We start from the raw sequence: 23,776 nt of genomic DNA, 5'->3' as shown, positions 1-23,776 counted from the left end.
ACGCAAAAGAAAAACAATAAAATTAAAAACAAGGCAAAAGAAAAGCACTAAAAAGAAATGCTAAAAAAACAATACTGTATATATATATATATATACAAAAAAAATAATGAAAACAGGAAGACAAAAAAAGTAAAAACAAAAAGAAGAAAAAAGGAAACAAAAAAAGAAAGGGAAAAGAAGAAGAAAAATAAAATAGGGGTGTAAAGGGATTCGAACCCTGTACCTTTAGGACATGAGAAAGGTTAGGTAAGAGACTATTACCACTGCACCAGCTCTGACGTTTATATTGATTTGTTAAAAACTCGATTATGTATATTAAAGCTCGCGGGTCGGGTCAAACGGGTCAAACCCGTCTCATAACCTCACCCAAGTTTTTGCGTTTTAAAAAATGCTAAATGTCATCCGCCGTTTTGAGAAGGGTATATTCGTAATTTTAATGGGAATTGAGTTTCTAGGGTTTTGGTATAAGTAATTATCTTGAACATCTGCTCTCGTCACTGGCACTGCGCAGCTCCAGTCCAACTTCAACAATGGTTAGCGCCTTCTATAATCTTGCCGCTTGTATTTTCTCGTTATCATCTATACGTCATTGTACTCACAGTTTGTTTCAGGTGTCCTTTTTGTGTTGCTTCGTTGTTTTTGTCTGTGTGCGATTGGGATCAGTTATCATCACTTTGGATCGTTTTTGTTTGGCTAGTGTGGACCGACGAATCATATAAGAAACCTGCGAGTATTGATTTTTGATATTGATTGAACTTTGGCAAGTGGAAATTTGTGTTGTCTGGCGGCATTTTGTTGTTGTTTAAGTAGAATTTGTTTGATATGTTTCCGTGAATTATTAGGTATTATATGTAACTCTTACTTTTCAAGCCTTTTTTTCTGCCCTGATACTGTTATCCTTTCCTTGCTCAAATATGTGAGTGAACCAATATTTCGGATTATGTTTTTCGATTATGATTTTATTCCGTATTTATTAGATTTAACTATAGTTGCATGCAGTTTTTTCCTCTCATGTATTGTAACAAGTTGTTCTAGTTCTAGCTATTAATGTTTATCATGAGAATTTTTCCTCATTTCAGGTTTTTATCAAAGCACAGAAGTCAAGGGCATACTTTAAGCGGTTCCAGGTCAAATTTAAGAGAAGGAGAGGCATGTATTTTCTTGTCAGGTCTTTCTCGTGTTGTTATTAATTATTATGGTGGTTCTAATAAATTTTTATTGCCTTTTGAATATATCCAGAGGGGAAGACAGATTACAGGGCTAGGATTCGTCTAATCAACCAAGACAAGAACAAGTACAATACTCCGAAGTACAGATTTGTTGTGCGATTTGTATCCTAATTTTGCAAGTAATGCTAAACAGCATTTACTCATTTTCTTAATTTTCATTTATTTGTTAGCATTTTCTTAATTTTCTTTTATTTACTTTTGTTTATAGTATATGAGCAGGGGTGATTAATAACAGTTTTATATCCGGTAGTCTCTTTCTCAAATAGACTAAAATGATATACTAGATGACAGGTAGCATTCTCCACATTAAAAGGACCAGATGATGTTTAGAAGTAATATATTGCTTGTTTGTTGGCATTGACTAATTTAAATTGCGTTAACCTTAATGTTGTTATAGTCCAACAAGGATATTGTTGCACAAATAATATCGGCTAGTATTACTGGAGATATGGTTCTCGCTACAGCGTATGCCCATGAATTGCCTCAATTTGGACTTCAAGTTGGTCTGACAAATTATGCTGCAGGTATATTTCCTTTGGAGCTACATTCATGCCGTTCCCACGCTTGACTGTGAATTTGTTGAAAATATACATGGAATTTTTTACTTAGATCAAATCCTAATCAAGGTTGTTTGACAGCCTATTGCACTGGGCTTCTTCTGGCTCGCCGTGCCCTTAAAAAGCTTGAGATGGATGATGACTATGAAGGCAATACAGAGGTATGGCATGTCCATACTGCCTATCATTTTGATTCATAGTTCAAGTTGAATCCTCTGCATGATTTATTGATCTCAGTGGAACCTTACTGACACCAGGCTACTGGAGAGGATTACTCAGTTGAACCATCAGATACACGAAGGCCTTTCCGTTGTCTGCTTGATGTTGGTCTACTTAGAACAACTACCGGAAATCGTATTTTTGGTGCTCTAAAGGTACTCAGCTATTATCTTTTTTTCATGGTTGAATGGATCAATTCATATTTGCTCTGTTTCTTAAATAGACAATTTTAGGTTCTAATATAAAGTTGCATGCTTGCTATGATATATGCTGCTATACATGAGAGGTGCATGTTCTCCAACACTTGAAATCTTTCGGCTTTGCCTGCTTAACAAGTAGTAATGAACTGTGTTGTTGAAAGTTCCAGCTGAGTGGTTTAATGTGTGTAGTGAAAGTGACCATACCAAATTGCCTTTTAGATGTAAAATTTACTGTGTAGTTCAGATCATCTTCTGTCTAGATTGTCCTGGTGTTGTATATCTAGGTGGAATACTGTAGTGTCCATATTTGAAGGTTAATAGTTTGTAATTATCACATTGCGGCTATCATATACATTGTTTGTCATTTTAATATCCTTTAGTCGCATTTTTTGGATCAAATTTATTACAGCTGTTTGGAGGATAAATTTGTCATCAGTTGTTTGCCTAAATGTTGTATTGATATATTCATGTCAACTCTTTTAACTATCTGCTGTATGTGTGTGTATGTAATTTATGCACATTCTGTTTGGCCAATGATTACAGGGTGCTCTTGATGGTGGGTTGGATATTCCTCACAGTGACAAGAGGTTTGCTGGTTTCTCAAAGGATTCTAAGCAACTTGATGCAGAAATTCACAGGAAATATATTTATGGAGGCCATGTGTCATCATACATGAAGGTACATTTGAAGTTTTGCTTTATAATTTGAAAGTTAGGTTTGATGCCACAGAAACTAGGAAGTAGTATTACTCAGATCTTTTGATTGGTTATATTCCCTTTGAACAGACTTTGATGGAAGATGAACCCGAAAAGTTCCAATCACACTTCAGCAAGTATATTAAGAATGGTCTTGAGGCGGATGACCTTGAGGAACTGTACAAGAAAGTCCATGCTGCCATTCGTGCTGATCCAACTATGAAGAAATCTGAGAAACAGCAACCCAAGAAACATAAGAGGTATGCGGCAGAATATCTTTGTCATTTTATTTTAGTTTGTAACCTAGGTATGATAGAAATACTTCTTCGCGGGGAAACATTTGATTCTTTTGCTTCAGTCTGTAACCTCTACTGTGCTCTACTTAGATTTCACTGTTCCTGGATACTTTGTTCAATTGTTTTTCGCTTCTTTTGTCTCAGGTACAACTTGAAGAAGCTCACTTATGAAGAGAGGAAGGCTAAGTTGATTGAACGTTTAAATGCTCTAAATGCTGCTGCTGGGGTTGATGAAGATGATGAGGAAGATGATGAGTAAACACTTGTAGGGGATGAATTGAAAATTTACTTGTATTTTCAAAATAGTGATATCTACTGTTATTTTGGGGATTTTGTTTCCATCATTTTCGTAGCGTTAGTTGAGTTTTGAGGTTGAGAAGCGCCTGAATTCATGTTCGTTATGAGCAAATTATATTGCATTATTTATGGTGTTACTAATTTTGAATTCATTTCAATTTTTCTGTTGCCATTCTGCATTCACTGTTAAATTGAATTTCCTACTAAATTAAATTATTAAATTCACGTTAATTGTGTTTGATTTCTGTCGTTTGTTTCCTTTCAATATTTACAACGTATATTTTCATCGTCTCTTGGATTCCATTACAAAATAGAAAATTGATAACAGAGAACACACGCACACATGTTTTAAGCGGTGAAATTTCTTTGAATTGGCACCACAAGATTTAAACCTTATCAAAGAGCAACCAATGACTTGACAAATATGATCATTCCCCAAAATGACTGTTCCCATGATTTCTTCTTTCAAGTCGATGAACCATTCTTTGTTGGGTGACATGTGGTAGGAACATCCAGAATCCAAGAATCTCCCACAGTAGATTTCATCACATTTATAGAGCTTCACTGTTTTCTGTCTCCTCAGCCACATCTGCAGAATTCTGGATCTGATTTGTGCCTTGTTGTATTTTCCTTTTCCAAGAATAGCAATTCTTCTTGATGTGCCCCGGTTTCTTGCAGTGAAAACATTTTTTCACATCTTCTCCATCACTTTCCTTGTGTTTCTGTTGAGCACCTTTCTTTCCCTGAGAATTTGCTTTCTTGAATTTAGTGGGCTTTCCCTTCTGAACGTTTAGGCTTTCATGCTGAGAAGATTGTTTATCTACTGCACTCTTGTTCTTTTCCTTTCCTTTGAGAACCCCAAGAACATCTTCCAGTGTAATCAGATCCTCCTTGGCAATTAACAGAGCATCTTTCAGATGCTCATAGGATTTAGGCAATGCATTCAGTAATAACAATGCCTTATCCTCATCCTTCATCTCTCCATCAACACATTCAAAATCATCCAACGATTTTTGAAAATCATCAAGTTGTTCAGATAAATCCTTATCATCTAAGATTTTGAACCGAAATAGATGTTGTTTAACAAACAATCTATTCGCCATGGTTTTAGCCATATAGAGAGAATTGAGTTTCTTCCATACCTTGATTGCGGTATCTTCCCTTGACACCTCACGCAAAACTCGATCGCCAAGACATAGGAGGATCGCGCTGCGGGCTTTCTTGTCCATCTCTTGACGACTCATCCTGCCTCCCTTGTCATCTTCCTTAGAATCCACCAATTTAGCATTCAATGCATCATCCAATCCCTGATGAATGAGCGTGGCTTCCATCTTGATCTTCCATATGGAAAAATCGTTTTTCCCATTGAACTTCTCGAAATCAAATCGAGCCGAAGTCATCGTCGTGGATTCGATTCCCACAGACGGCGCCAAATATAAGATCACAAAACCAGAGAATAACAGAATGCAACGAAGAAGAAGATGTACGTGGTTCGGCCACTAACGACCTACGTCCACGGAGGGTGAAGAGAAAATTTATTGACAGACTTTGAGAGCTCGCCGGAGTTTACAGAACGTGATCGGAAATCTTGAGAAACGCAGCTCAAGATTTTCCACAGTACTCACACCAACTACACTTCTTTCTTTCTTGTTACAGTACAAAACTAACTGTGAAAGATCGAATTTAAAACCCTAATTAACTCACTTCAATGTTGAGCTAGAAACGACACCGTTTAAAAGAAACGTAATACATGAAGTAAATAAGAAACGCGACTTATAATACTTCATCTGCACAACTCATGTTATCCCTCTGACCAGCGTAGAAATGTCTCCAGAGCAGAGAAATGACTCCAGAGCAGAGAAATTGCACCAGAGCAGCGAAATGAGCTGCAGAGCGGAGAAGTACTCCAGAGGAATGACTTTCGACCGCCAGAGGAATCGACCGGCAGAGGAATCAACCGCCAGAGGAATCAACCTCGCCACATCTCAGAAAAAATGCAGCCAAATTCGAAGCCACCTTTCACAACATGCTTCGATCTTGAGCTTTGCCTCTTCTCTTTCTTCCCTCTCTTTGGCCTTGACTTTGATCTTTTTGCCTCTCTTTCATCATCATCAGTGTTTGATGTTTCCAATGATGAACTTGAACTAGAATCTGAAGATCTTCGAGAATGTTACAGCCAAGCCAAGTATCGAGTATACAGTGAGTTAATAATGCATTTATAACTAATGATGTGGTGATTTAGTACCTAGAATATTCAAATTACTCAGTACATCATGAGGTGTGAATAAAAATATGAAAGAGGAAAATCACCTATCACTGTAAACTTTTCCAAACACCCAGGCCCATATAACAGGGGCAGAGGTGGATGAGTTAAGTTGAGGGGTGGGTAAAAGAGATGAACAATAATTTTGGGGGGGGGGGGTAAATTGTTGGAGAATATAATTATCTAAAGCCCCTGTGACGCCTAATAAAGATCTACCCTTGCATATAACCAAAGTTGTTCATGTTGATAGAAGGAAATTACAGAAATCAGTTATATGTGTTGTAAAATAGTCATTTTCAACTTGAATAACTTGTTCAATTAAGTAGATCATTGTTTTAAAATTATATGAGATGGCATTTCACTACAAAAAATCATCTGAACAGTGGCGGAATTTTACGACGGGAGGGTTCCCGTCGAAAAAAATAGCAGCGTTCTCGACGGAATTTAATTCCCGCCGTAAATCCGTCACGAATCCGTCAAGAAATTTTAATTTCTTAAAATATTACTTTTTTTTATTCGCCCGTCGAGAATCTGTCGACAATTATTAAATTTAATTCAAAATTTCGGTGCCCGTCGACAATCCGTCGAGAAAGTTATTTTTTTAATTATTTTTAATATTTCGATTTCCCGTCGTGAATCCATCGAGAATATTTTTAATACTGAATAGTATGTGTATGTCCTCCCCAAAGTTCAGTTCGTCTACGCCATTTCCCCCAAACTCATTTCAGTTGCCCTACGCCATTGCCGGAGTCCGCTGCCGCCGTTCGCCACCTGCCGGAGTCGATCTGCTGCCTCTCTCTCCCTCGACGTTCACCATCGGTTCTCTCTCCCTCTCGCTCTCTCTCTCTCTCTCTTTCCCTCCCTTTCTCTCTATCTCAAATTAAATTTGTATGGTTTCAGATCTTTCCCGTTCGTCGCGCCGTCCGCCGAAGTCCCTTGCTTCTGTCTGCCGCCGCCTCGCCCACTGCTGTACCTCCTCTCTCTCTCTCTCTCTCAAATTTGAAAGGTGCCTTCAAAGTTAATTTTCTGATTCTGATTTCTGATCTCCGCCGGCTATGGTTCCGTCAATTTTCTGTATCGCCAATGAGGAAGAAATCCCAAGAATAGGAAGTGTCGTATGACACATTAAAACACAGCATTTTTATAGCTTGTGATTGTCTGCTGATTTGAAGTCTTTAGAGACAATTGATGCTAGTTATTATGGTGGTCTTCTCAGTATATCCTGCACATTAAAACATTTTCACATTCTCTGTAATGAGTTTTTTTTTTCTTACATCAAAGGACATGCCCCCAACTATGTGTGGTCACTGCTCATGAGATTGAATGATTTAAGAACAAGCTCATGAGATTGTATGCTGCAGAATAGGCGAAAAGGTGAGAGACCGGGTGAGGAATCAAAGATCAGTTGCAGTGAGCTTGCTTCTACTATAAATGATGGCCTCTACTTTTATGAGCAGGTAACATTGTTTTATCAATTTCACATTGCTCCTGTATGGAAATATGCCATAGCCATGATTTCTGATCTCCGTCGCTATTGTGTATTTTGGGCAATTTCCTGAGCTGCGCGATACCTGAAAAGTAGTTGGATATATATCCCCTCTTCCTTCAGTTTTCTTTTCGATTTTTTGGTTAAATGGTGTTTATTTTGAATGGTTTGAAATTTTGTTTATAATGTCAGCAAATACTTCTAAGTTGTAGCCTATCTTTGCTTTTGATTTTGTTTGGATTGTTGGATTGGTGTTTGGGACATCTCGTGAGCTTTATGTTTATAAATTTTGTAGCTTTTGCAAGATTGACGGGTGAGACATCTCGTGAGCTCTTGTTTACTATTGGGGTTACTTGATGTTTACTATTTCCATGATAGAATCATGAAGCGACTGCTCTGTTTAATCTGTGTGTTTGCAAAAAAATTGATGATTTGTGTTTTTTGTCAAAAATATCATATGTTTGTTTCCTCAAAATCAACATTAATACTATTGTAACATCCAGCCGGCAACTGATGTTATGAGATGTGGTGGCTTATTTTACGAATTGCATTTTACAATATTTTTTCTTTGCTTTATGTTATGAAAATTGTAGCCTATCTATGCTTTTGATAGTGAACTTGAGCTAACTTGAATGTATTTGTATAAAACACGTGCTTGTGTTTGACCTGTCTTGAGGAGTCAGCCAGCCAACCATGCTTATGTTGTGTGTGCGTCTTTTAGTTTGTACGCTGTCTGGTAAGGCTTTGATATGTGAAGCTACTAAAACTTCATTTCACAAAGGGCCTGGCTTCGTCGTTTCTAGCTTCTGTGTTAATTGTTATGGTGTGTGAATCTGTATTTTTTTTGCTTTAGCACACATTCATCACTTTCTATGTCTGTGAAGCATCCTTGTTTTATTTTATGTGGTTTTGTGCAACTTCTAGTGGCTATGTTACACATCCTATCCTGAATCATTCGTATAGTCATAGATATATAGTTTTCATTTATTGATTCATTGCTTTCATTTCAATCTTGCTCGGTTTGGATAATAAAAGAGATGGTATATCTAGTAGATGAGGATGATGAAGAAGATGTTGACACCAATGAAGATGTTGCTCGGGAAAAGAATATCCCGGTTGACTGTGCTGCGTATGATACATTTCTACGCATACACCGGAAGGGAGGATTATACATTGGCATACGTTCCGAGGCACACGCGGTAAGTGTATTACTTTAATATGTGTTAAAGTTTCATTATTCCATTTTTACTTGAATATATAGTTTTAATTCGATTCAACTAAACTAATTGTAGGTGGAGATTGAGAGTCGCATTCAAGATATTCAAGCCACTCAGGGTAGGGATCCGACACCAGAAGAGGTACACGCCATCTTTAAGGAGGTGGTGAAGAGGGACACGAAAGGCCGTGTGCTCGGGATGGGAATGATGACACATATGGTGTCTAGTGGATCTAGTACTCAGTCCACTAGCACGTCTCAGACTGCCCCTGCTGCTTCTCTTGAGGAGGTCGAGGCGCTAAGAGCTGAAGTGAATGCTCAGGCTTCTAGAGGGAACAACCTCGAGGCACGTATCCTGGAGCAAGATGGCACCATTAATGATCTCAAGAGTATGTTGGCGGAGTTGATGGCAAATATGAAGAAGGGTCATAATCCTTGATACTTTTTATGAAGTTTGAATTTATGTTGTGTTGAGTTTGGATTTATGTAGTAACTATGGAGTTAGAATTTATGATACTTGATATTTAACTTAATTTAGGTATGTTGAATTTGGATGTTTAGTAAGTATGTTTGACTTTGGATGTTTAGTAAGTATGTTTGAATTTGGATGTCTAGTAAATATGTTTGAATTTGGATGTTTATTATAAGTATATTTGAATTTGAATATTTTATATTGATTTTTACAGGATATTCAATATTGAGAAATATATATATATATACAAACTGAATAATTGTTGACGGATTCTCGACGGAAAGCAGAACTTGTCAAATTCTCGACGGATTCTCGACGGAAAGCAAAACTTGTCGAATTCTCGACAGATTCTCGACGGAATCCACTTTAAGAGGGAAAACAAATTCTCGACGGAAATCTCCCGTCGAGAACTCTCGACGGGAATTTCCGTCGAGAATTCGCCATTAATTAGTAAGATTTGGCATAATTCTCCAACGATCTTTCGACGGGCTAAAATATTTTCTCGACGGAATTTCCCGTCGAGAATTAATTTCCCTACGATTAAATTAATGACACCCGATTTCCGTCGAGAATCCGTCGAGAAATAAAATAACGACGACTTATTTATATTTGTCGACGGAATTTTCCGTCGAGAATTGCGAATTTTTTTGTAGTGTTTTGGCAAAACTTAGCAGTTAAATGGTTTATGTACCTTCCGCTTCTTGCTGCTATTCATGTCGGGAAGCATTGAAAGTGATATCTAAGAGTTTGGTTGTAGGTTTTGTGAACTCATTCTCTTCGCAACATAATGAGTTTTCATCTCATGTCACATTAGCATAGTTGCAGATGGAATAAATCGAGGGATAAAATTGAAAAACATACAACAGATGGTTTCCCGACTTTATAATTATTAGTATATTTTTGTTTGTCACTTCAAATCATGGAGATGGACTAGAAAACTCTGAACTGGTTGACATAATAATGTTGCGTTTTTTAAAATTTTCATAGGATGTAGCTACGACATATGTTTCACGTAACATTAGTCGGCCCAATACCGAAAAATTAATCTAGCGATGTTGCTGAAAATGTTGAATTGGTATCCATAATAATTGGTTTGATATAAAATTTTATTATTTATGTATGGATAGATTGATTGATATTGATATTATAAATAGTTCATGAAATAAATAGATAGATTTACGATCCTTGTAAATTCAAATATTCAAGTGTCCAATATATTAAATTCTTTAGTTAGACCCTTGAAAACAATAAACATGGATATTAGATAATTATAGTTTTTTCAATCTAGCTCATCATATATTAGTGAACTGTTACAAGCCAACAAATAGGGTACGAATATGATCATTTGTCAAGCTTAAAACTCTCTTACTATATTAATCCCTAAAAAAAGAACTTACATATAACGTTTACGATTCTTATAAAATATAGATTTCAATGATGAAAAAAAAAAATCAAGTTTCAAATTAATCGCGAGAGGATTTATTCATTTATTAGTACTAAGATTTAAAATTTTAAAAAGAGTTGGTCTTGGGTGAGGTCAACCTCACCCCATGAGACGGGTCGGGGCGCGGGTCTGGCGGGTTAAGGTGTGGGATGGGCGGGTCTGGGCTTGCATATAATATATAAAAACTGTTTCCTTCTTAATTACAAAATTAAATATGGTGTAGTGGTTGGGGAAAGTTTTCTCTTCTCCACTACTACATTTTGTAGTGTTTCATTTTTTTGCATTTTGTTTTACCTTTTGTTTTGTTTTGTTTTGTTTTGTTTTTTCCATTTTTTCTATTTTACTTTTTGCATTAGAATTTTTTTGTTTTTCTTATTGCGTTTTTTTTTTTTTTACTTTTTTTTCTGTTATAAATTATTCTTTTTGAATTAGCGTTTTTTGTGTTTCTTATTACGTTTTTTTTTTCTCTTCTGTTATTATATTTATACTGTATTTTTTTTCATATCAATGGTTAATTTTTATTACAATAATAATTATTTTAGTAAAGTGTTTTATTTATTTTCTTTTGCTTTTTCGTTTAATTTTTTCTTTTTAACATTTTATATATACTTTTTTTAATTTATTTCATTTTTTTAAAAAAATTACCTTTATTCATATCAATGGTTATTTTTTCTTACAACTATAATTACTTGACCAAGTCATTAAAATTACAAGTTTTCATAAGTACAAAATAACATTTTTTTGAAAAAAGTAATAATTTTGAAATATTACATTTCTTCATATGAATAATTACTTTTTATTAAGACAATAGTTACTTTTAATAAGTATAAAATATACATTTGTTAGCACGTAGCACAAATATATACTTATGTTAACATAAGTATTTCCTGTCATTCTATATTTTGCAATTACCTGAATACTGAATACTAAACCCTAAATAGTGAATACTAAACCCTAAATAATGAATACTAAACCCTAATGAAAATATTTACTTTTATGTAGTCTAACATATACATTTCTTTGTACAAATGTATACTTATGTTTCTATAAGTATTTCATGTCATTCTATATTTTGTAATTACCCGAACACTGAATACTAAACCATAAATAATGAATACTAAACCCTAATCCTCGAATGCTAAACTCTAATGAAAATATTTACTTTTATGTAGTCTAACATATACATTTCTTTGTACAAATGTATACTTATGTTTCTATAAGTATTTACTGTCATTCTATATTTTGTAATTACCTGAACACTGAATACTAAACCCTAAATAGTGAATATTAAACCCTAAACCTTGAATACTAAACCCTAAATAATGAATAGTAAACCCTAACCCTTGAATACTAAACCCTAACAGAAATATTTACTTTTATTTAGGCTAGTATATACATTTCTTTGTACAAATGTATACTTATGTTTATATAAGTATTTCTCGTCATTCTATATTTTGTAATTACCTGAACACTAAATACTAAACCCTAAATAATGAATACTAAACCCTAATCCTTGAATGCTAAACCCTAATGAAAATATTTACTTTTATGTAGTCTAACATATACATTTCTTTGTACAAATGTATACTTATGTTTCTATAAGTATTTCCTGTCATTCTATATTTTGTAATTACCTGAACGCTGAATACTAAACCCTAAATAGTGAATACTAAAAGCTAAACCTTGAATACTAAACCGTAAATAATGAATAATAAACCCTAACCCTGAAATGCTAAACCCTAACGAAAATATTTACTTTTATTTAGGCTAGTATATACATTTCTTTGTACAAATGTATACTTATGTTTTTATAAGTATTTCCTGTCATTCTATATTTTGTAATTACCTAAACACTGAATACTAAACCCTAAACCTTGAATACTAAACCGTAAATAAGTATTTCATGTCATTCTATATTTTGTAATTACCTAAACACTGAATACTAAACCCTAAATAGTGAATACTAAACACTAAACCTTGAATACTAAACCCTAAATAAATACAAAATATACATTTATTGGCACAAATATATACTTATGTTAATATAAATATTTATCTTCGTTTGATATAAAATATTATATTTTCTAAACCTTAAACCTTGAACACTAAACCATAAACCTTGAACACTAAACCTTGAACACTAAATCCTAAACTCTAATAAGAATATTTACTTTTAATCGCATAAGATATACATTTGTGCTAACAAATGTATACTTATGTTAATATAAATATCTACTTTCATTCAATATAAAGTATTATATTTCCTAAACTCGAAACCCTGAACACTAAATCATAATATGAATATTTATTTTTCCCGATCAAAAAAAAATATGAATATTTATTTTTAATAACCATAAAATATACATTTGTTCTCACAAATGTATATTTATGCTAATATAAGTATTTACCTTTATTCAATTTAAAGTATTATACATATCAATAATTACTTTTTCTTATGACAATGCTTAATTACTTGTCAAAATATTTAAAAGTACAAGTTCTCGCGAATAAAAATAATATTATTTTTCAAGAAAATAATTATTTCACCAAATAAATAAAATTATTTATTTCTACATTATTTCAAACCAAAGTAAATATTGTTGTGATAAAAAGTAATAATCAACATGAAGAAAAGTAATGTTTTCGAAACATTACCTTTTTTATCTAATAATTTAGGAAAATTACATTTCTTCATATCAATAGTTACTTTTCTTTGCGACAATGATTACTTGAATAATTTATTGATTATTTTTTCGCCATTCTATTATTTATTTCTACGTTATTCAAAATAACTATTGTTATTATAATGAAAAAAAAAAATTATCGACATGAATAAATGTAACATTTTTTAAATGCTATTTTTTATCATCAATATTTACTTTTTCTTACGACAATAATTACTTGACCGAATATACAAAATTACAAATTATAACGAGTAAAAATAACATTACTTTTATATATATTAATAATTGCATTTTCTTACAATAATAATTATTTTATCAAATAACTAAAAGTATAAATTCACAAAAATAAAAGTAACAATAATATTAACAAATGTAATAATTTAGAAACATTACATTTCATTGTAATAATAATTATTTTTTATGACGACAATAATTACTTGACCGAATAGCTAAGTTTAAAAATTCTAGCTAGTGAAAATAAAATTACTTTTCTTCACATCAATAATTTAGAAAAATTCACAATAATTGTTATATTCACTCACTAGAACTTATACTTTTAGTTATTTGCTCAAGTAATTATTGTCGTTAGAAAAAGTAATTATTGTTACGAAGAAATGTAATATTTTAAAATTATTATATTTTTCACAAAAATATATAAAAAATGCAAAAGAAAAACAACACAAAAGAAAAACAATAAAATTAAAAACAAGGCTAAAGAAAAGCACTAAAAAGAAATGCTAAAAAAACAATACTGAAAAAAAATATATATATATATATATATATATATATATATATATATATATACACACAAAAAAAAATAATGAAAACAGGAAGACAAAAAAAGTAAAAACAAATAGAAGAAAAAAGGAAACAAAAACCCAAAAAACGTAAAAAAGAAAGGGAAAAGAAGAAGAAAAATATAATAAAAAAGAAAGGGAAAAGAAGAAGAAAAATAAAATAGGGGTGTAAAGGGATTCAAACCCTGTACCTTTAGGACATGAGAAAGGTTAGGTAAGTGACTATTACCACTGCACCAACTCAGACGTTTATATTGATTTGTTAAAAACTCGATTATGTATATTAAAGCTCGCGGGTCGGGTCAAACGGGTCAAACCCGTCTCATAGGGTGAGGTTGACCTCACCCAAGTTTTTGCGCTTAGGGTTAGGGCTGTTTAATAGGGTATATGTTACACGGCACTCTATCATGTATAGGCGCTTAGGGTTAGGGCTGTTTAATAGGGTATATGTTACACGACACTCTATCATGTATAGGGTACCCGATAATCGAGTTGGGGTATGTTAGTGGGGCTAGTGGAATAGGGAATATATTGGGTACATTTAATTAAGTAATTAAATTCATTTTTAATAAATTTTCAAATTTTTAAATTTGAAAATGTAATTTATAATTTTCTAATTTTTATTCTTTTTCTTTCGGCTTTCCCTTTTAGACCCCCCCTCTTTCCCCCAACCTAATCCCTCACCCGTGTCGGCCCCATGGCTCCCGCTCATCTATGATCTCTTCTTGGTTGTGCCCCTGCCATATGATTTTGCTCGTCTCTCTCTCGTCGTTGTCCCTAGGGGTGTACATCGGTTCATAACCGAACCGACCGACGCACATTTTAACAAATCGAAACCGAACCGAGGGGAAAAATGTACAAATCGAACCAATCGACGTATATGAAAAAATCGATCTGAACCGAACCAGCAAAAATCGATCAGTTTCGGTTGGTTTTTTGAACCGACCGACCTACTGTGTTGCGCTGCATCAGTGAGGAAGTGGCGATCTGCTGTGCTGCGTCGGCGAGGAGACGAGGCAGAGTTGCAGGTGGTGGGCGCTGTCCTTCCCTTCGCCAGTGCTGTTGACAACAAAGGGGAGAGAGGAGACGGTTGTTGGCACCTGACTGCGGCAGCTTGGCACAGGTCCTGATGTTGAGCCGAAGGAGAAATGAGGGAGAAGAATTTCTGCCGGAGAAGACAACAATTACTGTTTTAAAGAGAGAGAAAGAGGTGCACATAGGTGCCCGGCACCCTCATATTTGATTGTCGACACGTGTCCTTATCCTATTTATGAATTTTGAATTTTCTTTTGTAGAGTTGAGTTAACGCTGTTAACTCCTTCCGTGAAGTCATCATTACGTTCTCGGGGCACGTTATAATTCGGCATCAGAATTGGGCAACTTATGCTGGCAAAACCTCCGCCCAACCTAGAATTTTGTATTTTTGCCGCCCTTTTTGGAATGAAACTTTTTTATTGATATATTTAGGCGACTCTTGGACTACTTTTCTTTTCTACGAATCTATCAGCTCATTTTGAAACTCTTCATTGTTTTCATATCAAAATTAAATCGCAAGCTCCGTAAGCTCGAAGTTTGGAATTTAAATCGTGAGGTTGTTGTATGATTTGTAAGGACCGCGAATTTTTGTGTTCTTAATCCACGTTTGAAGTTTCATTTTTTATTTTCCATTTTTGTCGGCTGTTGTTGCTGATTTTATGTTTTGTTAATTAGATTCGTACATTGTTATTCATGATTATTATAATATGATGTTCGTAAGTTTTATTTTTAAACTCAACATGATGATTTTCTTATCTTGTTGCATGTTTCATGGGTTTTTCATAATTTCGGCAGATTTTTTCTTTCAAATGCGTAATTTTTTCTAATAGTTATATATAATCATGCCGAGAAACCTGCCGATATATGATTTCTCATTTATTTAAAGCTTTTGAATTATTTCGGCATTTTTAAAAAATTTCGTCAGTTATTGGATTAATTCGGCAATATTTGAAATATGTCGGCAAATTTCCATTTATTTCGGCAATTCTTATAATGTTTCGGCAACTATATATGAATTATTTATGAATTTTTTTAAAAGTATCGGCAGCCTTTGAATTATTTCGGCGATTGCCTTGTTATAGTGATATGAATTACTTTTGTTCGTATTGCGAATGATTTTTGTGTCATTATAGGTTAATGATGGATTTTAATTTGAACGAGTATCCAACTAATGATGTTGGCGATGAAGATGAAGTATCGTCAAGGAAGGAAGTATTTGTTGATGAAAATAATGTTGAAAATAGAAACGAAGATTGTGATGATAATTCAGATGTTGGAGACGGAGATAAGGATGAAAGCGTTGAAGAAGTTGAGGAAAATGTTGAAGATGAGCAACATGTTGAGCATGATTGTGCCAATTTTGTCGATCTACTTAATAGGATTGATGTACTTGAGATGGTATTAGAGGTTGGAAAATCTGTGAATGATCCCGAAGCAGCTCATATTTTATATTGCGAGTATGCAAGACTGAAGGGGTTTAGTGTGACAAGAGATAACAAAGGTTACTTTAATCATACTAAAATATGTAGTTTCCAAACATTTCTTTGCTCTTGCCATGGTAGGAGTGAAACGAAGACATCATTGGATAGAGAGATGGCTACTTACAAGAAGCAAGATCGAAAGACCATGTGTAAGGCAAAGCTAAGGGTGTCACGCAGACGTAATCAGCCATGGAAAGTGAGTTCTTGGTACAGAGAACACAATCATGAATTATTCCCCTCTGGCCAGTCGTATTTGTTACGGTCGGCCCGTTCTGTGTCTAAATGTAAGAAAATTTTGATAGAAGCAATGAATTCAGCAGGCATTGGCATCTCTCGGGCTTGTGCATTCATTGAGAAGGAGTCAGGCGGGCCACAAAATTGTGGTTTTACACGGAAGGATGCTTATAATCACATTAATGGCTTAAAGATGAAGACAAAAGTGGAAAACGGTGATGCAAATAGCCTTATTCAATATTTCAGCAAGATGTCGAATAGTGAGGCATTCTTTTATTTTGACTTTCAAGTAGATGATGAAGGGCGACTTATGAATTTTTTCTTCAGAGACTCTCGCAACTCTTTGGACTACGATTATTTCGGAGATGTGTTGTCTGTAGATAGTACGTATCGGACCAACAGATACAAGCTTGTTTGTGTTCTTTTTGTTGGTGTGAACCATCATTTGAAATTGGTTTCCTATCTGATGAAACCACCCGATCTTACGAATGGTTACTTTCCACTTTCTTGAAGTCTATGCATTCGAAACAACCGGACATAATTTTTACGGATCAATGCCAATCGCTTATGAATGCAATTGATTCCGTATTCCCGAGCGCTAGTCATCGTCTATGTCAGTGGCATATCAACCAAAACGCGCCATCGCATTTTGGGAAGTTGAATGGGAATTCATTCTTCAAAAAAGCTTGGTTTCATTGTATGAATGGATGTGACACCGAGGATGAATTTGAAGTAACGTTGATGTGTATGATTGATGAATACAGGCTTGAAGAGAACAGATGGTTTAATACCATGTACGGGTTGAAAAAGAGGTGGTCCTCTGTCTTTACAAATCAGCGATTTTGTGCCGGCCTACATGCAACATCGCGTAGTGAGGTAACAAACAAGGTTATTAAGAACCTTTGTAGTGCAAGCATATCATTACATGATTTTGTGCTTAAGTTTGAAGAAGTACAAATTCAATGGCGGCGAAAAGAAGCTGAAGAGGATGCACTCTGTATAGGAATGCCATGGTTATTTGTGCAAAACAATGAATTGTTGAATAGTGCAGCTAAATTCTTGACACGAAGTGTGTTTCGAAAATTGGAGCATGAGGCTAGTTATTCAATGAACGTTGATTTAATCAAAGGGCCATCAAGTTATGCTTCTGATGACATAGAATTCACCGTGTCTTCTTGTAACTCTGGTGGGAACCCGAGGCTTGTTAAATTCAATAGATCAAGTGAGCTTGCTAGCTGCACGTGTCGTCTTTTCGAAACAGCGGAATCTTCCAAACATTCTCAAGGATAGGTTTTAGATGTTAAGGAGAAAGTAGAGATTTTATACCAAAAGTATCTTTTGCAGCCAATGAACAAGAGTTACCAAGTTCGGAAAAGTATTTCCGAGTGACTGAGAAGTAGTTGTGTCGGACCTGGCCAGTCCACATGACCAAAATCTCAGTAGTCGTCATATATGGGTCTCTACACCTATATATGTAAAACCTTCATCTGAAAAGCCAAACGGGTTCAGACTATTAGGTCATTTCGTTTCGACCTTTTAGTCAATTCATTTCTATCCTATGGTTATTCATTTCAATTGTTTGGCAAATTATTGGAACACTTTGCCCAATTGCCATTTGTGATTTGAATCATTGCGATCTACTAACTGTTGGTAGATTTTCTGTGACCCAAAGACAAGCAAGTATTCACTAGATTAAATCAGTCCGACACGAATGCCTCGACCCAAGGGTCAAGCACGTGATACATTTAGACCACCTCGTATGTTTTTAGTAGGACGTTATTTGTGTATTTCAGAAACGATGATTGTTCCGATGCGTTTGTATGCCCCTATGTTGGCTTAGTTGTTTTGACTAGTACTAAAACGCTGGTCCACCGGACGTAACGTGACTAAGTTCTTTTGTGATGATTTTTGCTAGACCGCCAGACCATCACGTGTAGTACCTGGATAGATCAGTAGATCCAGATTCGAATATTGATGTAAAAGTCCTCATCATGGCAATTTTCCATAACTATTTAGTAACCTCATCGATCTTTTACGGCAAGCTACTTCCGCCAAGTTTTGGAAACGTCCACAACGTTTTTCACGTATCACCACTCAGGAAGTACGTTCACGATCCAAAGCATGTGATCCACTAAGAAGAGATGATCCTTAGCCCAGACTTGAACTATGAAGAAAAACCCTAAGCTTTTTTGTTAGTAGAGATATGCAAATTTCGGGACGAAATTTTTGTTAAGAGGGGTAGGATGTAGCGACCCGCTCTTTTATCAGTATTTAATTTCAGTTTTGCGTGTTTAGTTGTCTATCTGCCAGTACATGAAGCACTTTATGTTCTCAGCTATGTTTCTGAAATTCGTATTTGGAGACAGAGTCACTACACTAGCAAGTATGCATTTATTTATCTTCGCGTGTTTAAGACCGCGATGAGAATCTTTGAGTTGATGAATGATTATTTTTTTCCGAGTTATGACCAACTTAGCTAAGTTGGGATATTTAACAAGATGGAGTTTATTTCACATTGTTACTTAAGTCGTGAATTATTTCCGACTTTGAAGCTAATTAAATCTACGGATTTAATTTAAGTATTAGAATGACGAACGGATTGAAGCTACGGATTTAATTTAGCATTATCGATGTTAGCAAGCACGAAACCAGTATTTTTAATACTGAGAGTGACCAACACTGAAGGATTTTATTTAGATCTTTTATTAGATCACTTCACCACTCACGCCACCCAATCCCAACACTTGCCAACGCTACAAGTAAAGAAAAGAAGGAAAAATGGAGAAAGGAAAAAGTGGAAAAGGAGGCTGCAGCTATGCCCATTGGCTGGGCAGCCGAAGGGCCGCCTGCTGCACCCCTCTCCCACGCCACGCCACACTCCACGCCAGACCAGAGCAGCCACGGCAGCAGCCTCCATTGGACGAGAAGCCGAAAGGACACACTCCACCTCCACGCCTGCCGAGCTCAGCACGGCAGCAGCAGCAGCCCCTCCATTGGGCGAGCAGCTGAAAAGCCTTCCCTACTCCACGCAATGCAGGGCTACTAGCCAATGCTCTCCCCCTAGGCACTCAAGTGCAAACGGCCGAACACCTATATAAACTCCCCTTCAACCCCTTTGTGCTACTCCTTTCCTCTTGTTCGGCACTCTGAATATTTAGCAGCAACAGCAAGAGCTTCACCTCCCTCGACGCCTTGCACCTCGACGATCGAAAATACGGAGGAGAAACCATCGTTTTTACCCGACCAAAGCACGCGACATCAAGGTAACCCTCGACCTCTGTTGCCACTCCTTTCAAGCATGAATCACACGCTCGTAAAGCATGTTTTAGGCTCGAGATACGAACGAACACGAGAAGCATGTTAAGTCACTTTTTCAGTAGAACCCACGGCTTGAAACCTTGATTAAACGACGAGAACTTTAGCTTTAAGCGTAGATGAACTTGAACAAGCACAGCATGCTCACATAGGTATAGATTTAGGCCGGTGTACGAGTGAGAATCGAGGCAAGAAAGGGCGAAGAACTCTGGTTTTGGATACTGGAAGTCCTCGTCGTTCTGCCCAGAAATACCAGAGCAGAGCTGGGGAATTCCAGAGCAGCTGGAATTCCAGAGCAGAGCTGGAATACCAGAGCAGAGCCGGGGAATTCCAGAGCAGAGCTGGAAATACCCGACCAGAGCTGGAAATTCCAGAGCAGAGCTGGAAATACCAGAGCAGAGCTGGGGAATTCCAGAGCAGAGCTGGAATTCTAGAGCAGAGCTGGAATACCAGAGCAGAGCTGGGGAATTCCAGAGCAGAGCTTGAATTCCAGAGCAGAGCTGGAATACCAGAGCAGAGCTGGAAAACGCCAGAGCAGAGCTGACCAGAGCAGAGCCGAACGTCCAGAGCTGACTTTCGGAGGCCAGAGCTGACTTTCAGAGCTAAGTCGCCAGAGCTGACTTTCGGAGGCCAGAGTTGACTTAGCCAGAGCTGACTTAGAAGCCAGAGCTGATTTCCAGAGCAGAGAGCGAAGAGACAGAGCAGATCGAGAGAGAGAGAGAGAGAGATAAGAACTTAGGGTGTTTGAGTTTTATTCATTTTCCCTTTGCCTACACGAAGGGGGAATTATGTTTAAGTGGCAGTTTAGAACACCCTAATGAGAACGAATCAATATAGTTAATCACTTGACTTCATAAGACGAAACCTAGTTGGTTTAAATTATTTTTAATAACAAGGACTAGAGATAAAGTTTCCCTAAGTATTATCTCAGTAATAAAAAGGGAATATGAGTCATGCATATTCATTATACGCATTCTCATTTATTTGAGAATTTTCCTCGAGCTAAGGTTTGACCTTATGTTCTCGCATTAAAGGTTAAGCGCAAGAGTAAGAGCTAGTCAGGAGTCACTAAGTTATGACAAAGGTTTGCTTATCAGGTGGGCATTACTTTCATATATATCAAATGAGTTTAAATGTTACGTTCAAGCAAGCTATTTCATGACAAAATCTTTGAGTTAAAGTTATTTCAAGTATTGTCTTGCCATAAAATGTTTCAATTTCAGTATGATATCTATCTGCTTTGGCTTTGCCAACGATGTAATCGAATTCGGGTCTTGAGCAGTTGATAGCTATCCTGCCTTGACTAGTGTACACGAGGGACCGTGAGTCATCTAGCGGGTTGGCCGGTCAAGTGTCCGTGAGAGGTGGCCACCTCTCCGGCACAGAGTTCCAGATATGATAGGTTACGAAGAGAACTTAGTCTGCAGACGAGCTTTAAGTATCACGAAAGAATTTAGTAAGCTTGGGCCTTTTTCACGAAAACTCCCTTGCTGTACTGTTTATGATGGCATGACAATTTACAGTTTTATGAAGCATGTATTTTATACTTAGGCATACGTGCCCACTGAGTACTCTCGTACTCAGCCCTGCATATATTTCTAAATGTGCAGGTTGAGCAGTGGCTGATGAAGATGAAGTGACGAGCGGAGCTTTTGTCACAAGTTAATGAATGAACTCTTGGATACATGTCTTCATACATGTAATCAGATTATGTTTTTCCGCTGCGTACTCTTAGGTTTTATGTTCTTTCAGTTAAGCCAGTTTTATCTGAACCTACAAGTCTGTTCGAGTCTTGTGACTAAACATCAGGTGTATTACAAATTTTCCCTCCTTTAAACAAATTGTAGTTCGATCCTCTATTATTTGTTCACCCCCTTTTTATCGCCGTCGATAACCGTGTCCTTAGTCACGTTTTCCTGGCTTATTTATCCTTAATTAAATTCGGTCGTGACAGAAAATCCCTTTCTATCGCCGTCGATAACTGTGTCTTTCGTCGCGGCTTCCCGGCTTAGTTATCCTCAATTAAGTCGAGTAGGGTCCGTGACAGTGAATCACTTGATGCGGTCGACATATGAGCTTGCCGAATATGCAAAAATGCATAGTGATAAGCGTGGGCTTATTATGAACCGCCTAACATCATTGCGTGAGGAGGTTTATGGTTCGAAAGAAGCCTCGAATGTGTCGACAAGACAAAAGCCTAACTTGCCGAAAGGAGGTGTTGCATTTCGAAATCCGAAAGTGGCAAAGACACGTGGTGAAACCAATTCAAGAATTGAAAGACACTGGGATAGATCTAAAGGCAAGGGCAAGGAGAAAATACAGAAGAAGAAAGCAGGTGAGTTGTCCAAAATTTTTTGGCAAAGGCCGAACAATTTTAGAAAATTTCCAAAAATTTGTCGCGTTGGCCGAATTTTTTTCCCACGCGCCGAAATATTTGCCCAAGGTTGAGTTGTCCGAAAGTTTTTGGCATTGGCCGAAAAGTATTGAACAAGCGAGCAGGATAGATGTAGAAGAATATATTGTAGTATTGTACTATTATTCTCATCTTCCGTACTCATTTTTATACAATCAATTGTATGTAACAGGTTGTGAAACTCGTGCATCTCAGAAACGTAAGTTGCAGCAGTCGGACAATGTTAGGAACTGTACATTGTTTGATATGCCATGTGGTTCTCAGGGTACTGCTAATGCTAATGACACACCTACTTCTCCATGGACTCATTCTGATTCTGTGGTATTTTTCCTATACTTTGTGATATTCAAGTACTTATTTATTACTACTTATATATTTTGTGTGTAATTTTTTACCTAATTTATATTTGGTATAATTGTAGGCATATGCGAAAATTATTTCTGGTGAAGAACCTGTAAATCCCACTCCAACTGACGACTCTAAAGGCAAGGCTAATCAACAAATAGCACGCAAGAAAGCATGTGGGGTTAAATATATTTTACATGTTTTGTGTCGTAAGAATATATTGCACTATTATTCTCATCTTTATATCATCAATCGTATTTTGACAGGTGGCCAAAGGCGTCCATCTCAGAAACGTAAGTTGCACAACTCCGACGTTGTTAGTAACCCTGCACCCTTCGCGATGCCATCGGCTTCTCATGATAATGATGTCCCATATGATACTTGGGATGAAAATTTTGGTTGGATTCATGCTGATTCTAGGGTATGTTTCTTGTACTTTCTGATATTGAATTTTTTAGTTAATTGTAGTTATGTATATTGTAGATTAATTTCGAGAGTCTAATTTACATTTCACATAATTGTAGACATATGTAAATATTATTGATAATGAAGAACCAGTAATACCCAATCTGGATGACGACTATGAGGTTTGAACTGATTATGTATTAGATGTATAATTATTTTCTCTTTTTGTAATTATTAGTAATGTATTAAAAAAAATTTGGTTTGTATTGATGCAGGACTTGGACTTGAACTTTAGTCTTTCAAGGATTTGAGGAGTTTTATAGCAAATACCTTGAACTTTTTTGTTTTTGAATCTATAAGTGTACATATCATTATAAGTGTACATATCATTAGAAGGTACATGTTCGGGGAAAAATTGCGAATATATTTAAAGCTCTGTTTAATGCTTTTTATTGTTGCCGAAAACAGTTAAACTCCGGCAGCTTTGTCGGCGAAGTGTCTTCATTGTTCGGCGAATAGGTTAGGCAGATGGCGAATATTCTGTCGTTTTGGTGTTTTATTTGATCTATATTTTTATTTTGCCAATGTTGACTTTCATTATTTGCCGAAAATATTTCATTCGTCCAATTCGTTCGCGGAAGTCTCTTTTTCGTTCGGCGCTTATTTTCGGAGGTCGACAAATCTTTCGTTGCC

At 36.0% G+C, this 23,776-nt stretch overlaps 3 protein-coding genes, 1 long non-coding RNA gene and 1 other non-coding gene across 10 annotated transcripts; all 5 read left to right on the top strand.

Annotated features, from left to right (window-relative positions):
* Window positions 1–379: 379 nt before the first annotated feature.
* LOC130992746 (60S ribosomal protein L5) lies at window positions 380–3,651 on the top strand. The gene is made up of 9 exons (XM_057917489.1): window positions 380–533; window positions 1,080–1,149; window positions 1,240–1,331; window positions 1,627–1,753; window positions 1,868–1,947; window positions 2,044–2,160; window positions 2,749–2,883; window positions 2,991–3,160; window positions 3,341–3,651. The coding sequence occupies exons 1-9, from the start codon at window positions 531–533 to the stop codon at window positions 3,453–3,455; spliced, it is 909 nt and encodes a 302-aa protein (XP_057773472.1). The 5' UTR covers window positions 380–530; the 3' UTR covers window positions 3,456–3,651.
* Window positions 3,652–6,193: 2,542 nt separating this feature from the next.
* On the top strand, window positions 6,194–9,139 carry LOC130992747 (uncharacterized). Of its 6 annotated transcripts, none has more exons than XR_009091376.1 (5): window positions 6,194–6,575; window positions 6,657–6,725; window positions 7,118–7,213; window positions 8,296–8,441; window positions 8,535–9,139. XR_009091376.1 is itself a non-coding variant. In XM_057917490.1 (5 exons), exons 4-5 carry the CDS (start codon window positions 8,280–8,282, stop codon window positions 8,895–8,897), a joined length of 525 nt encoding a protein of 174 aa, XP_057773473.1. In that variant the 5' UTR covers window positions 6,194–6,575; window positions 6,657–6,725; window positions 7,118–7,213; window positions 8,278–8,279; the 3' UTR covers window positions 8,898–9,139. The 6 variants fall into 6 exon arrangements, 2 of the variants coding, with proteins under 2 accessions (XP_057773473.1, XP_057773474.1); XR_009091379.1 differs by having other exon boundaries at window positions 8,293–8,441; XR_009091377.1 differs by having other exon boundaries at window positions 6,657–6,762.
* On the top strand, window positions 6,835–6,899 carry LOC130996450 (small nucleolar RNA U49). The gene has a single exon (XR_009092623.1). It is a non-coding gene; the product is annotated as a small nucleolar RNA U49 (small nucleolar RNA).
* Window positions 9,140–17,172: 8,033 nt separating the features above from the next.
* On the top strand, window positions 17,173–17,895 carry LOC130994311 (protein FAR1-RELATED SEQUENCE 5-like). The gene has a single exon (XM_057919356.1). It carries the CDS (start codon window positions 17,173–17,175, stop codon window positions 17,893–17,895), a length of 723 nt encoding a protein of 240 aa, XP_057775339.1.
* A 5,052-nt stretch (window positions 17,896–22,947) lies between these two features.
* Window positions 22,948–23,443, top strand: LOC130992748 (uncharacterized). Its single transcript, XR_009091380.1, has 3 exons — window positions 22,948–23,099; window positions 23,203–23,265; window positions 23,359–23,443. It is a non-coding gene; the product is annotated as an uncharacterized LOC130992748 (long non-coding RNA).
* Window positions 23,444–23,776: the final 333 nt, after the last annotated feature.

Source organism: Salvia miltiorrhiza, chromosome 7, assembly GCF_028751815.1.
Source record: "Salvia miltiorrhiza cultivar Shanhuang (shh) chromosome 7, IMPLAD_Smil_shh, whole genome shotgun sequence".
Taxonomy (NCBI): domain Eukaryota; kingdom Viridiplantae; phylum Streptophyta; class Magnoliopsida; order Lamiales; family Lamiaceae; genus Salvia; species Salvia miltiorrhiza.
The sequence above is the reverse complement of the archived record's forward strand: the minus strand, read 5'-3'. Positions and strand labels throughout refer to the sequence as shown.

What these genes read in the sequence shown, in the direction of transcription:
- LOC130992746 (XM_057917489.1), top strand. An exon ending in ACTATGAAGGCAATACAGAG is followed by an intron (nt 1,948 to 2,043) that starts GTATGGCATGTC and finishes TACTGACACCAG; the next exon opens with GCTACTGGAGAGGATTACTC. An exon ending in GTATTTTTGGTGCTCTAAAG is followed by an intron (nt 2,161 to 2,748) that starts GTACTCAGCTAT and finishes CAATGATTACAG; the next exon opens with GGTGCTCTTGATGGTGGGTT.
- LOC130992747 (XM_057917490.1), top strand. Translation starts at nt 8,280, where the DNA reads ATGGTATATCTAGTAGATGAGGATGATGAAGAAGATGTTGACACCAAT. An exon ending in TACGTTCCGAGGCACACGCG is followed by an intron (nt 8,442 to 8,534) that starts GTAAGTGTATTA and finishes AACTAATTGTAG; the next exon opens with GTGGAGATTGAGAGTCGCAT.
- LOC130994311 (XM_057919356.1), top strand. Translation starts at nt 17,173, where the DNA reads ATGAATGCAATTGATTCCGTATTCCCGAGCGCTAGTCATCGTCTATGT.